Here is a 13,613-nt window from a genome sequence, read left to right on the forward strand (position 1 = left end):
GGTTATAGGGATGGTTTAGGGGGTTCTGGGGGAGTTGATTCAGGAGCTAAGGCTGGTTATGGGGATGGTTTAGGGGGTTCTGGGGGAATGGGGGCAGGCGCTAAGGCTGGTTATGGGGATGGTTTAGGGGGTTCTGGAGGAATGGGAGCAGAGGATGGTTTTGGGGGTTTTGAGGGAGTTGACTCAGGGGCTAAGGCTGGTTATAGGGATGGTTTAGGGGGTTCTGGGGGAGTTGATTCAGGGGCTAAGGCTGGTTATAGGGATGGTTTAGGGGGTTCTGGGGGAGTTGACTCAGGGGCTAAGGTTGGTTATGGGGATGGTTTTGGGGGTTCTGGGGGTGTTGATTCAGGGGCTAAGGCTGGTTATCGTGATGGTTTAGGGGGTTCTGGAGGAATGGGGGCAGGGGCTAGGGGAATGGCGTCAGGGAGTAAGGGAGGTTACAGGGGAGACTCCAAAGGACCTGTGGCAATGGGGCCAGAGGATGAGGTGGGCTTCAGGGATGGGTCAGGGGGATTTCGAGGAGTAGGCTCACTGGCTGGGGTGGGAGAGGACGGTGGACGCAGAGGCCAGGAGATCATGGGGCATGGCTCGGGATACTGGGCGGCCTCAGAGGGGCCTTACAGTGGCACAAGCCCCAAGGATGGTCCAGAGGGGGGCAGAGGAACGGGGCTGGTGGGAGGTGCAGGTGTGGGGCTGGGCTCTGGCATAGCCGGACGTCCAGGTACCGTGGATGGTGTAGCTCATGGGGACGGCCCCAGGGGCCCAGGGATGCTGGGGGTTCCGGGAGGCCCATCGATGCTTTCAGATGGGTGGGGTTCCGAGAGTGGTTTGAGGGGCTCTGGACGCGCAGGCACCCCTGAGGCGTGGGGGGCTGTGAGTTCTGAAGGGAAGTCAGGTATCACAGGGCAGCAAGATGGCTCTGGGCTCCCGGGGTACCCCAGGGAAAGAGGGGCTCCCAGTGGGGAGGGCGGGGCTTCTGGGGTCCCTGATGGTCGGGGGGCATTGCAGGGCGAGACCTGGGCAGAGTCAGCCGCTCAGGAATCCACTCGTGACCAGGACTCCTGGAGATCAGGTCCAGGGGTGGCAGGCAGGGGTCCGGCATCTGCCCCGGGAGCACTGGCCCCTCAGGGTGCCGGGGCCGCACAGCTGGGTGGCAAGAGGGCGGGGGCCGGACGAGGGGCCCCTGTGGGCACAGGCCAGGGTCTGGACGGCAGCCAGTTGCCCGAAGAAAGGGGCAGATCCACATCAGGGCCAGCCGGTGGGCGTGGGGAAAGACACGTGTGGGGCCCAGGCGGGGAAGACTGGGGGTCTGGCCAGGACAGCTCTGGAGCCTGGGACCAGCCCCCAGGCCCCTGGGCTTCGAGCTCCCTCCAGGGGGAAGAAGCCATTCGCAGGGGAACCCAAGAAAGGCCAGAAGGCTCCTGGGGCTGGGAGGGGGCTCCAGATGGAGAGGAGGCTGGTGGGGGGCAAAGCCCAGGCTTCTGGGATAGCAAAGCTTCGGGTCTGGGAAGGAGCAGGGCTAGCGGCCCAGGGGACTCAAGTGTCCCCAGAAAGGGGACTTCTGCTGGTGGGGAGGACGGCTCCTCCCAAAAGCCTGGGGGTTCGGGACGACAGGGAGCCCGGGATGGCTTGGATGGTCGCTATGGCAGAAAAGAGCCTGGCGATGAGTCGTGGGGTCAGGGGCCTGGTGCTCCGCCGGGCGCAGGACACAGGAGAGGAAGGGGCTCCCTGGACGCTGAGGATGACAGGGCCCACGGCCCAGAGGCCCTGGCAGAGTACGAGGCTGTGGATGAGGCCAGCATGGCAGAGAGGAGGCTGGGCCCGTACAGGAGCAGGACTCAGACCTGGTCCAGGGTCGATCCTGGAGCAGCAAAGCGAGGGGGTGCGGACGAGGCCAGAGACCTGGGGCAGCCGCCTGGCGGAGAGGACACGGGGTACCCTGGGGAGCCCCTCAGCCGCCTGGGCAGCGGCAGAGCTGGCAGAGACGGCGGGTCAGACGCCTACGGCCGGAAGAGGGACGCCACCCTGAGCCCCAGATCCAGACGCAAGCCTGGCACTGGCGGCTTCTCTGAGGACGCCCGAGGTAGGTGCCTCTCCATTGTCCTGGCCCTGGGGGTGGGGGCAGGGGTCTCCCTGGACACTGGGGCGGGGCTGCCCCCAGGCCGCCTCTGGGCCCAGGACTTTGCTGCCGTCCCTGAGCCCCACTTCCAGGGACCTTTTCTCTAATCAGGAAACTACTCTTCCTCCCTGAGCGGGTGGGGCGCAGGCTTCTCGGGGCTGAGAGCCCTCCTGGTGTCTGTCTTGACCCCTTGTGTCCAAGGCACTGGACTTGGTGGGTCACCCAGATGTCCCCTTGGGTGACCTTGGCCCCTTCATCTCCCTGGGCCCCCAGACCCCCTGTACCAGCCTGAGCCCTGCGGAGAAAACGGGGTGGTCTGGCCTTACTGGCAGGATGTGTGGTCCCCAGGGTGCAGCGGGAAGCTGGGCGAGGCGATCCCTGGGCACCCAGCCCCCCTCCCCGCTGTGTCCCTCCAGGCCCCGCTGGCCACTTCTCCCAGGGCCTGGCTGACACAGAGGTGGAGCGTGGGGAGGCCGCCGTGCTCTCCTGCACCCTCACACGCAACCTGGGCCCCGGAGCCTGGTTTAAGGACGGAGTCAAGGTACTGCCCCCCCAGCCCTGCTGACCCCCGCTTTGCCAACCAGCCTGCGGGGGAGGGCTGAGTGAAGCAGAGGGGCGCAGACAGCAGCGGCTTTGCAAGAAGGAGATTTCACTCTTTGCTGTAACAGCGCCAACTCTGGGAGAAGTTTACATGGCCAATAACTTGGTGTGTTTGGAAAGGGCTGACTCTTTGAGTAGACGTGTACTCCACCCAGTGCCCCCTGGACAGACCCCTGGCCCTCCTGCTACCATCCAACCTGCCTTCTTGTCCCAGCACCTGGTGAAGTCTGTACTTGGGGCTCTGGACTCCCTGAGCAGCCCCCACCCCTCTACTAACACCTCAGTGGGGGTAGGCCCAGGACTCTGGAGCTCAGCTTTGTCCTCAGCTGATTTCTGGCCCAGTAGCACTGCCCACTTCATGGGTCGTTGGACAGCTGAGACGCTAAACGGGGGGCCTGGCTCCTGCCGAGCACGAACGGGCGTTCCCTCTCGCAGCTGCAGTAACAGGCCCTGGCCAGCTTCGGGAGGGGCTGCACGGGGTGGGTGACCCGCCTTCTGTGGCCCCGTTCTCAGCTCAGCACCCAGGACAGAGTTGCTTTCGAGCAGGACGGGCTGGCGCACAGGCTCGTCATCACCCAGGCGGATGGGACGCGGGCCGGGAGGTACAGCTTTGCAGCCGGCGGCCAGCAGAGCGAGGCCACGCTGACCGTCCACGGTGAGGCCCGGCCCCGCCCTCCCAGCCAGCCCTCAGCCAGTGATGCACGCCAGGGCTGCGAGTCTGGATGTGTCCCTGGCCTGTGGCCCACGTCCCGTCTCGCTCTCCATCGAGAGGTTGATGCTGTTGTAACGAGCAGCCCGAACACTCCCCCTCCTCATCAGCGTGTCCTCGGGGAGGTCTGGCCCCCGGGGACCTCCACCCCTGACTCCCGGGCCCTGTGCTATCCAGACCCCCGGGGCCCCTCCTCCCGCAGCTCTGACTCTCGTGCCCTGTGCCCCCCAGACCCCCCAGTCATCACTCCGGACGTCACCGCGCAGCTGAGGGAGCCGTTGGTGGTCAAGGCTGGGAAGCCAGTGACCATGAAGGTCCCCTTCCAGAGCTGCCTCCCGGTCCAGGCCACCTGGAGGAAGGATGGGGAGGAGGTGGCCAGCGGCAGTGGCCGTGGCGCCCAGGTCGCCGTGGGGGACGGCTTCACGCGGCTGTGCCTCCCCAGCGCCAGCAGGCAGGACCGCGGCCAGTACGGCGTCACCCTGAGGAGCAAGGGCGGCTTCACGCAGGCCGAGCTCACCCTGCAAGTCCTAGGTGCCAGCCTGGCCCCCACCCCGTCCTGGGCCCCGCCTAGCCCCCCCCAACACTGACCCCCGTGTGTGCGCTGCCCATGACCAAACCTGCCCAAGTTGGACATGCCTTCCTCACACTGATTGGAAGATGCAGCTAACCAGGGGGGCTCCTCGGGGGAGACTGGCCAAGTATCTCCTGGGGGTGTCATGGGGTGGGTGGTGGCCCCTGCCTGGAGTCACATCAGTCGGGCTCCTCGTGGTCCACGTGGAGAGCCCAGGCAGGGAGGCTCCACTCTGTAGCCCACAGCGACCGGGCTGAAGAGCCCCTGCAGGCGGGCGCCTTCCGGGTCATTCCCGAGGGCTGTGCGTGTCAGGGGTGGAGAGCAGGGCCCCTCGAGGTGAAGCCCGCCTAGGCCTTCCACTGCAGGCAAGCGTGTCCACTGAGGGGGGAGTGCAGCCCCCCTGACCCCCCCTCTCTTCCCGCTCCTCTTGGGGGTCCCCAGACAAGCCCCAGCCCCCGCAGGGCCCCCTGGAGGTGCAGGACGGCCATGGGGCTGGAGTCCACCTGCGCTGGCGGCCCCCGAAGGACGACGGCGGCCGGGCCCTGCAGCACTATGAGGTGGAGCGGCGGCAGGCCGGCCGGAGCGCGTGGCTGAAGGTGGGCGAGCCCTGCTCAGACAGCACCACCTTCACGGACGCCCACACGGAGCAGGGCAAGAAGTATGCCTACCGCGTGCGGGCCGTGACTGCGGAGGGGCCCGGAGAGGCCCTGGAGTCCGAGGAGGTGCTGGTGGCACCTGAGGGTGAGTGGACAGGAGGACCGGGGCGGGGACACTGCTGGGCTCCACACCGTGCCCAGAGGCTGGGAGGTCTCCAGGCTTCTCTGGGACCTGGAGGCTGGATCAGTGGGCAGGACGCAGGGGTCTTGTCCAGCTGTGGCTCTGTGGGGCGGGGTGGACGGCAAAGCCGCTCTCCAAGGCTCCTCCTTCTGGGGCACCTCCCAGGGGCTCGGGGTGGAGGGGCTCAGGGCTGGCTCTTTTCCCCCAGGGCAAGGTGCCTCCCTATTTCCGTCACTCCTGCCTCCACTGTGGGCTGGCTCCCACCCTGGCCGCCCCCAGAAGGGGCCACATGTGGCCTCCCCCAGGGCCCGCTCCTCCTCCAGGCGCCCCCAGGAGCTGGGGCCTCTCCCGGCCCCGGCCAACCAGCACCTCCTCCCCCCGCAGCTCGGCCTGGGCCCCCGCCCCCACCGTCCATCCTATCGGCCTCCAGCCAGGGCGTCACTCTGTCCTGGACGGCGCCCCGGGGCCCCAGCAGCGCCCACATCCTCGGCTACCTGATCGAGAAGCGCAAGAAGGGAAGCAACACCTGGGTGGCTGTGAACCAGGATCCAGTGCCCGGTGAGCGGCCTGGGGTTGGTTGGCACCGTCCTGGCTTCCAGAGCCTCGCTGGACCCCTGGCCCGGGTCTTTTGTTGGGGCAGCATCAAGCCAGATGACTTAACTGGTTCTTCTCCATTCGCCTGGCCGTGCTGGGCTGGGCTTCGCTCGCTCCGGAGAGCAGGGGCCCCTCTCTAGGCCTGGTGCACGCGCATCACACCGTGAGCTTCCCTTGCGGAAGAGGGGCCCTGGGCCTTCGGGCTGCAGCAGTTCAGCACGCCTGCCCTACGGAGTCGATTCTGAGAAACTGCTTTCTGGGCCCAGATGAACTTAGAAAAGCCCATGCCCAGGCCCAAGGACACAGGGGCTCAGAATGCCCGGCAGGCCGTGCTCCTTGGGGCTCAGCCTCCGTGTCTCTGAAAAGAGGGAACCTTGGGCTCCGCCACTGACAGGCTCCCTTTAATCGAGGTGGGACAGCAGGTCTAAGGCGCCGGGGGCGCCAAGCACTGGGGGTGCCTGCCCCAGGCTGCCCTGCAAGGCGGTGGGGGGTGCTGAGTGCTGGGGGCGCCTGCCCCAGGCTGCCCTGCAAGGCAGGGGCAGAACCGCACAGGGACCCTGAGACCCTGCACAGCGCCCTCCGCCTTGAGGGGACCGGGCCTCCCGGCGGGACAGCAGGACGTGCGGAGATGTAGGGCCAGGCCGGCCCCGTTGGGCAGGACTGATGTGCAGGGGCCTCCCACAGAGAAGAAGTGGACAGTGGGGGACCTGCGGCAAGGCTGGCAGTACGAGTTCCGGGTCACGGCCGTGGCCCCCTCCGGCCGGGGAGAGCCTGGACCCCCGTCGGAGGCCATCTTTGCCCGCGACCCCATGAGTAAGTGGGGTACCGACCCCCGGGGGGCCGGGGTCAGGGGCGGAATGAAGGTGGAAAGGCCTTGAGGGTGAGGAATGATTTAGGGAGCCGTCACTGAGACAGACCCAGGCCAGAGGTGGGGGTTGGCAGAGTCCCACCCGGAACGTCCCCGGGTCAGCCTCTCCCTGGCTCGATTGCTGCAAGCTCCCACTCTCTCCCATGAGGAGGCGTCATCCCTGGGGGGTGGGGGGTCTCAGAGGAGGCTCACCGCCAATTTTCCATTCGCTCATCACCTACCGGGTGCTGGCATGGTCCCAGGAAGCACGTGCGGGCTTGGGAAACTCCCGGTCTAGAGCGGAACTGCCCTACCTGTGGTCCCAGTGCCCACGGCAGGCAGCCAGGACACCAGGAGAGAAAGCTGCCCCGCTTTGTTTGATCCGCATTTTCCAAATTCGAGCACAGAATACCTTTCCCACAAAACACCGGTCAAAGCATCTCTCCACAGCACATGGCTGCCCTGTGCACCTTCCCTGAGCTGTTAACCTCAAGGGCCCACTGCTGACAAGCCCCAGGCGTGCAGCAAGCTCCTGGCTGCTATGGATCGGCCGGAGGCGTCCTTCCGTGTCAGCCAGGCCCTGAGCAGGGTGGCTGTGGGGCTTGGACAGACTCAAGGAGTCTGGGGGGTACCCCCAAGTGGTGCCCCAGGCTGGGAGGCCAGAGCCCTGGGCCACTGTGCAGCCCACAAAGCCCTTTATACACATCACAGCTTTGCTATGAAAATCTCACGGGCAGATGGGCCCCGTTTTACAGGTAAAAAGCACAGAGTGTGGACCAGGCACCGAGGCAGTCTCGACCAGGAGCTCAAAGCTCAGAACAGAAAGACGCAGAATTCTAGCCTTTAGGGATCCTGGCACCCAAGGACGCATCAAAGAACACAGCAGCTTTGGGAATTACGGGTGGAGTTAGGGGAAGGGGGTTGGCAGGCTGGGGAGTGGGTGGAAGGAGTCGGGGGAGGCTTCCTGGAGGAGGAGAGCTGGGGTCGGCGGCAGCAGTGCAGACGCAGGAAGAGCCCAGGACAGTCAGGGTTTGGGCCCAGGCAGGAGCTTCAGCAAAGAGCTTAAGAGAAAGGAACCCCCAGCTGCCCACCCAGGGAGGGTCCACTGAGGGCGGCTTCCCTCAGGAGCGGTGATGCCACTCCTGACGCCCCGTGGTGCCCGCCCAGGACCCCCGGGGCCCGTGAGGGATCTCCAGGTCACGGACACGTCGCACACCAGCATCACCCTGAGCTGGGCTCAGCCCGACACCCAGGACGGGGACGAACCGCAGGGCTACGTGGTGGAGCTGCTCAGCTCAGCCAGCCTGAAGTGGAGCCCGTGCCACGCGGGCACGGTGCAGGGCACCACCTACACGGCCAAGGGGCTGCGGCCCCGGGAGAGCTACCTGCTGCGGGTGACGGCCGTGAACGACGGGGGCCCTGGCCAGCCCACTGCCCTGGGCTCGGCGGTGGAAGCCGTGCCCGCCTCGGGTGAGGCCCCTTCCCTCCTCCAGGCCAGGCCCTTCCCGGGGCCTCTCCCCAGTTCAGAGAAGGGCCACATCCTGGGCGCCTAGCAGGGACAGGGCGCTGGGCAAGGGAGGCCTTGCAGAAATGCATTTTCATCACGGCTCATGCCAAGTCCTACCAGCTCAGCACTCTCCCCAGATTTCGGATGAGGACACCGAGGTCAGGGGTCAGGGGTGCGCTGCCCTGGGCCTGGCCGCTGGCGCTCAGCAGAGCCTGGGTGACCGACCCCAAGGCCCAGGCTCACTCCAGCACTCTTTGCTGCTTCCCGAGTGTGGCTCAAGAGGGCCCAGTGCCTCTCAGCTCCTGCCCGGCTCCCGTCAGAGCAGAGGGCCCCCAGGCCCTGTTCCTTGGAAGCAGGACCGTCTCTTCCCAGGGGGGCTTTCATTGCTGGAGCAGCTGGCCTGTCTTTGGCCCAAGCTGAAACTGGGCTGTCCCAGTGGAGCCCAGGTGTCCATGTGACGATAAGGGGGACGCACAGAGAAGAGCTCCCCGAGTCTGTGTCCAGAGCCCAGAGCCTTGTCCTGGCCCTGCCCCCACTCCAGGGCTCTCCCGCCACTTCCTGCCTCAAGTGGGTCGTTGTCTCATCACAAGACACAGGAGTGTTTCCATGCAGGCCTGACCCCGAGGCTGCCCAGCACAGCTCCCCTGCAGGAATCCCCTCCAGCCCCCTCTCCAGGTCCTGCAGGGGCCCCCATCCCATGTCCCACGGGGTCTCGGCGTCCCAGGGCAGCCCAGCGTCCCCCTGCAGCCCCACCCGGCTGTGACCAGGGCTGGGGCCCAAGTGCAGAGGGAGCTGACAGGCCACCCCATGTGTTCCAGTCCGCCCCAAGTTCCGCACAGATGCCGGCATGAAGGACTTGCTGACAGTCAGAGCTGGGGACACGGTCCGCGTGCCCATCTACTTTGAGGTGAGCACACGTATTGAGCTTCGGGGGACAGTGTCAGCCCTGAGGGTCTCCTCTCTTCCCTGCTCGTTGGGGACCTGGGCTCGTGCTGGAAGTCCGGCGGCGGAGAGGAGTGTGGGGGTCCCGCTGCAGACAGCCCTGTGCTGAGCGCCGGCTGCCGCTCCGCCCCCATCTGCAAGCCCCTCTGGTGGTGGCTCCCGGGACTGCGTCTCTAAGCCCACCCCACATCACCTTGGTCTGGGAAGGGGGTCCTTGACTTCAGAAGGTGTTGTGTGAGCACGCAGCCTGCCTCTGACTCAGGACGACCTCCAGCAGCAGCACCTGTCTGTGGGCACGTGGTTGAGCAGCCAGGGTGGTTAGAAGCCCGGGTGGCCTGGATTCAAATTCTGACCCCAGCCTGCACTGACTGACTTTCGACACATATCTCAACGTCTGTGTTCCCACGTCCTCTGTCAAACGTGTTTAACAGTAGTAACATCTCAAAGAGTTGTTCTGAGGATTCAAGGAATCCGTAATTGAAAGCACATAAACAGTGCTGGGCAAGTGGCAAGTACCCAGGATGTATCACCTATCATTATTACTGTTGCTATTGCTGTTGTTAAAACCATCATCATCTGTGTAGGAAGCTCACAGGTGGCAGAGCCAGATTCAAACCCCAGCCTATCTCTAAATCATGTGTTCTTAACTAAGACCACGATGATCACAGTGGTAATGATGTCAAAACGTGGAAGACGCACTGAGTGTCTGCTCTGAGCTTCCCGTCTATAGTCATTTCTCGGGTTCTCAGACAAGCCCGTGAGGTCGGTCACTGTTCGTGGCCCCAGGTGACTCACGCCCAGTGCTGAGAGAGAGGGGCCCGGCCATCAGGCAGGGTCAGGCCCCCATCCTCTCCCTGCTGGACCCCTGCAGGGACCCCTGAGCCACTGGCCTTTTGGGCCTGGGCACCAGCTGGTCAGCACACTCCTCCCACGAGTGCTCCCCTCCCACGAGCGCTCCCCACTCCCCCCTGCCCTTGCGCCCCCTCGTCCGGTGAACCCAGAGCCAATCATGCTTTCCTGGTCAAACCTCACAACAGCAGCCCATGGCTCTTAAAACGAAGCCCAGGTGTCTGCACGCGTGCGACGTGCAAGGCCCTTACCCCCTCGGCCGCCCTGCCTCTCCCTCACCCGCTCATTTCCCCCCAACCCCGCCATGCCCACCTGTCCACCAGCCTCTCCCGGGCCAGCTCCGCCCCAGGGCCTCTCCTCGCACCCACATCCCAGCCCAGCGCAAAGCCGTCCCTCCCACCAAACTCCCCTCTCACCCCCTCTCCTCCGTGTCCAGGCCACGCCCATCCCGGAGGTGACCTGGCTGAAGGACGGCTTGCCTTTGCCTAAGCGGAGTGTGGCCTCCGTCAAGGACGGCCTCACCCAGCTCCTGGTCCCATCGGCCAGCCTCGACGACAGTGGCGTCTACACTGTGGTGCTGAGGAGCCTGCGCGGGGAGGAGGCCACCTACAGCTTCCGTCTCAGGGTGGCAGGTGAGGCTGGCCTGCCCTGGGCTGGACTCACTCCCAGACCCTTGCTGCGTGCCCACCCAGAGGGAGAGAGCAGGAGGGGCCGAGGGAGCGGGGCTTCACCGTCCTCCTGCTCTGGGTGCCTGGGGACAGCTGAGCACAGTCTTCAGGACCCGGCTGTCCTTCCTCTGGGTCAGTGAGCAGAGACAGTCACTGCCATCCCATCGGCCCAAGGAGCGCTGGGAAGAACTGTCCGTGGTCCTCACCTGGGATGAAGGTGGTCCCCCGGCCTGGCCCCGAGGGGTTTTCTCAGACCCAGAACTAGCCACCAGCCGACAGCGGGGGCTCTGTAACTTGGTCTTACAGAAGCCCCACTCTGTTCCCGTGTGCTGTGTCACTTACGAGGTGGATCCAAATGAGCCTCTTCAGAGGCGTTCAGCACTCCAGCAGTAACTGCGGGGCTGGCCCAGTTCTCTCCGGTTCCCCTGCCTGGGGAGACGGTGTCTTCCAGGGCCTTGGAAGAGGGGCCCTGGGAAGGACTTGGGAACCCAGGCAGGATTCGGGGACCCAGGGTAGAACTTGGGGACTTAGGCAGGACTCAGGCCCTGGGGCAGGACACAGGGAGGCGGGGCAGTTCTCAGGGACTCAGGTCGGGCAGGACTCGGGGACTTGGGGCAGGACTTAGGCCCTTGCAGGATATGGGAACCTGGGCAGGACTGGAGCCCCGGGCAGGGCTCACCACGGGCCCCCGGCCCAGTCAGGCGCACACGAGCCCCAGCCTTCCCGCTCTGTCCCCACAGCGCGCCCGCGGGCGCCAGGGCCCATCGTGCTGCGGGAGGGCACGCTGGGCTCGGTGGCCATCGAGTGGGAGCCTTCCCCGGACGAGGCGGAGGCGGGCGCCGCGCCGCTGCACTACGCGGTGCTGATGCGCACCTCGGCCCACGCGCCCTGGTGTCCGGCGGCCGAGCGCCTGCACAACTGCCGCTTCACCCTGGTGGGCGTCCTCCCGGGCCACGAGTACCACTTCCGCGTGGTGGCCAAGAACGAGCTGGGCGACAGCGAGCCCTCGGACACGCGCCAGCCCTGGGTCGTCCCGCGCCAGCCGCCTGGTGAGCTCGGCGTCCAGGGCGCCAGGGGCGGGGTTGGAGGCGGGTCCCCGTCCCTGTCCTCAGGCTCCGCCTCTGCGGGGAGAACGCGAGGGCCCGGTGCCTGCGGGGCCCTGGGGCTTCTCAAGTCAGAGGCGGGCGATGCCGTAGACAGAGGTCAGTGCTTCTCTGAAGATAGTCCTTTGCGGCCAGATAGATTCGAAACTTCAAAGTAGTCGCCCGAAAAATCAGGCCCTAAAATCAGATGTACGTTTTCACGATTTTCTAAAATGGAAAAGCGTCTGAAGTTTCCACATCAGATGCTAGCTGTGGTCATCCGTAGGTTTAGGTTCTGCTCAGTTTTCATTTCTTCTTTTGATTTCGTGTATGTTCCAATTTGCCCACAGTGCGTGTGTGTTAGCTTGTAGTACAGAGGGAAAAAAATCCACCAGGAGCTTCCCACTCCCGGCTCCCCACCGCCTTTCCGGCTCTCTGACCTTCCGCTTTCCGCCAGACAAGGTCGCGGCGAGGGCCCCAAGCTACCGGGAGCCCGACCTGAGCCAGAAGCCGCGCTTCCTGGTGGGCCTGCGCCCCCACCTGCTGCCCCTGGGCAGCGAGTGCTGCATGACCTGCGCCGTGCAGGGCCAGCCACGCCCCCACGTCTCCTGGTTCAAGAACGACCAGAGCCTCGCCAACCACCCCGCCGCTTACACCACCGACGTGATGGGTGTGTGCTCCCTAGTCATCCCCAGCGTCTCCGCCACGGACGGTGGCCAGTACAAGGCGGTGGCCGAGAACACGCTGGGCCAGGCGGTCAGCACCGCCACGCTCATCGTCGTGGGTGAGGCTGCCCGGCTCGGGCTTGCACTGGCTGCGGGGAGGGGGGGCCAGGGGAGAGCCAGAGCAGCCCCAGCTGTCTTCAGGGAGCCCCCTGGGAGGGTGGGCTGGGGCCAGGAGGGCAGGTTCGCAGCCTGGCTCTCTGTGAACTCCCTGACTTAACGTCTGCCTCTGGTCTTCCTGGGGCCCTGGTTTGCTCACCTGTAAGATGCGGTGGGCAAGATCACAGGTGAGCAGCTCTTGGTTTGAGGGGCTGCATGCCACCCACCTAAGTGTCCCAGAACAGCCTTGCCCTTGCCCCTGTTTTGAACGAGAGAGAAAGCTGCTACACGCCTTTGTGAACATGCCCAGCGACGGACACGTAGTGCCCCCAGGCCACGAGGCTCTCTTGTCAATAGTCTCCTTTTCAGTAAGACAAATAATATGTGTTAATAAGAAAACATTTTGCCCTGATAACATCTTATATTTTGAAAAGCAAGAAGGGAAAGTAACTCCTAACATTCTGAATTATTCAGAATTGACTTTTGTGCAGTGATGACCCTTTCAACCCTGGGGAGGAACATTTCGAAGTTCCCGGCTCATGCGCACACTAGTGTCTGGGGACCCTAGGGGCCGGGGAAGAAGAACCTGGCCCAAACTCAGAGAGCGTCTGGTGGCTGTGGCCCCGTAGCAGAGCCCCCCAGGCCTGGCCCCCTGTGGGGTTGTGTTCACCTTGGGACAAGCTGGGCACCCTGGTCCTCTGTGTTTTGCAGAGCCCAGCGATGAGTCCCGCCGCACCCTGGAATGGCCCTGCCCGGCCCCTCAGCTGCCGGATGACCGCGGATCCCTGAAGCTCCACTCCTCACACCACACCCGCCTGGGGAGCCCATCCAAGGGGGTGGAGGATGCTGGCCATGCCCAGAGCCTCAGGGGGAGGCGAGTGAGGGGGAAGCTCCTTCAGGGGGGTGTGGAGGCTTCAGGGAAGACACAGAGGAAGCAGGCGTTCAGACTCCCAGCCTTGAGCTGAGTTGCTGGACAGCACGGCTGCAAGGCTCCCGCTTGGGGATCAGAAGGCAGGGGTCTGTCTGCAGGATGGAGCCTAAGTCCTTGATACCCTGGGCTGGGCTGTTAGAGGGAGGGCGGGAAGAGCTGGGTCCATGTGCCCATGGTGAGGGGAAAGCGAGGGGTCAGAGGACCTGGGCGGGGCCGGGGCTGCATGGCGTGTGTGTGTGTGTGTGTGTGTGTGTGTGTGTGTGTGTATGCTTGCACGCTAGGGGGAGATGCTTTCTGTATGCTGTTTCTTCATTAAAATGCTGGCTAACACAGACAAACCCTCTGCAAATGAATTTGGGGTCTGCGTACTGGGGAGAGATTGATTTCCTGTGCGGAGTCTCTGTGCCAGCCTCCAGGGTGATGGGGGGTGGGGGGAGTGGGGGGTTGGGGGGTGGGGGGTGATGGGTGGGGGGAGGGCAGGTTTCTGGCTGGAGGGAAGAGTTTGATTGGAACTGGGCTCTTCTGCAGTTAGTTCCAAGGCTGTGAAAGCTGAGCATGTCCTGAGGGTCTGCGTGGTGGAGAGACCTCCCTGAGCC

At 64.7% G+C, this 13,613-nt stretch overlaps 1 protein-coding gene across 2 annotated transcripts in view; it reads left to right on the forward strand.

Annotated features, from left to right (window-relative positions):
• The window catches only part of IGFN1 (immunoglobulin like and fibronectin type III domain containing 1), a 29,554-nt gene extending 16,208 nt beyond the window's left edge, over positions 1–13,346 (forward strand). The window contains exons 13-25 of one of the 2 annotated variants that reach the window (XM_052654081.1): positions 1,976–2,083; positions 2,536–2,660; positions 3,233–3,374; positions 3,660–3,959; positions 4,441–4,740; positions 5,161–5,334; positions 6,055–6,183; positions 7,385–7,687; positions 8,543–8,631; positions 9,952–10,147; positions 10,924–11,232; positions 11,723–12,049; positions 12,798–13,346. In XM_052654081.1, coding sequence (XP_052510041.1) covers positions 1,976–2,083; positions 2,536–2,660; positions 3,233–3,374; positions 3,660–3,959; positions 4,441–4,740; positions 5,161–5,334; positions 6,055–6,183; positions 7,385–7,687; positions 8,543–8,631; positions 9,952–10,147; positions 10,924–11,232; positions 11,723–12,049; positions 12,798–13,051 — 2,756 coding nt within the window. In that variant the 3' untranslated portion in view covers positions 13,052–13,346. Of the gene's footprint in view, positions 1–435; positions 2,084–2,535; positions 2,661–3,232; positions 3,375–3,659; positions 3,960–4,440; positions 4,741–5,160; positions 5,335–6,054; positions 6,184–7,384; positions 7,688–8,542; positions 8,632–9,951; positions 10,148–10,923; positions 11,233–11,615; positions 12,050–12,797 lie in introns of those variants that run through there. The other variant, XM_052654082.1, reaches the window with a different exon arrangement.
• The last annotated feature ends 267 nt before the right edge of the window (positions 13,347–13,613 follow it).

This window comes from Budorcas taxicolor, chromosome 16 (genome assembly GCF_023091745.1).
Source record: "Budorcas taxicolor isolate Tak-1 chromosome 16, Takin1.1, whole genome shotgun sequence".
NCBI lineage: Eukaryota > Metazoa > Chordata > Mammalia > Artiodactyla > Bovidae > Budorcas > Budorcas taxicolor.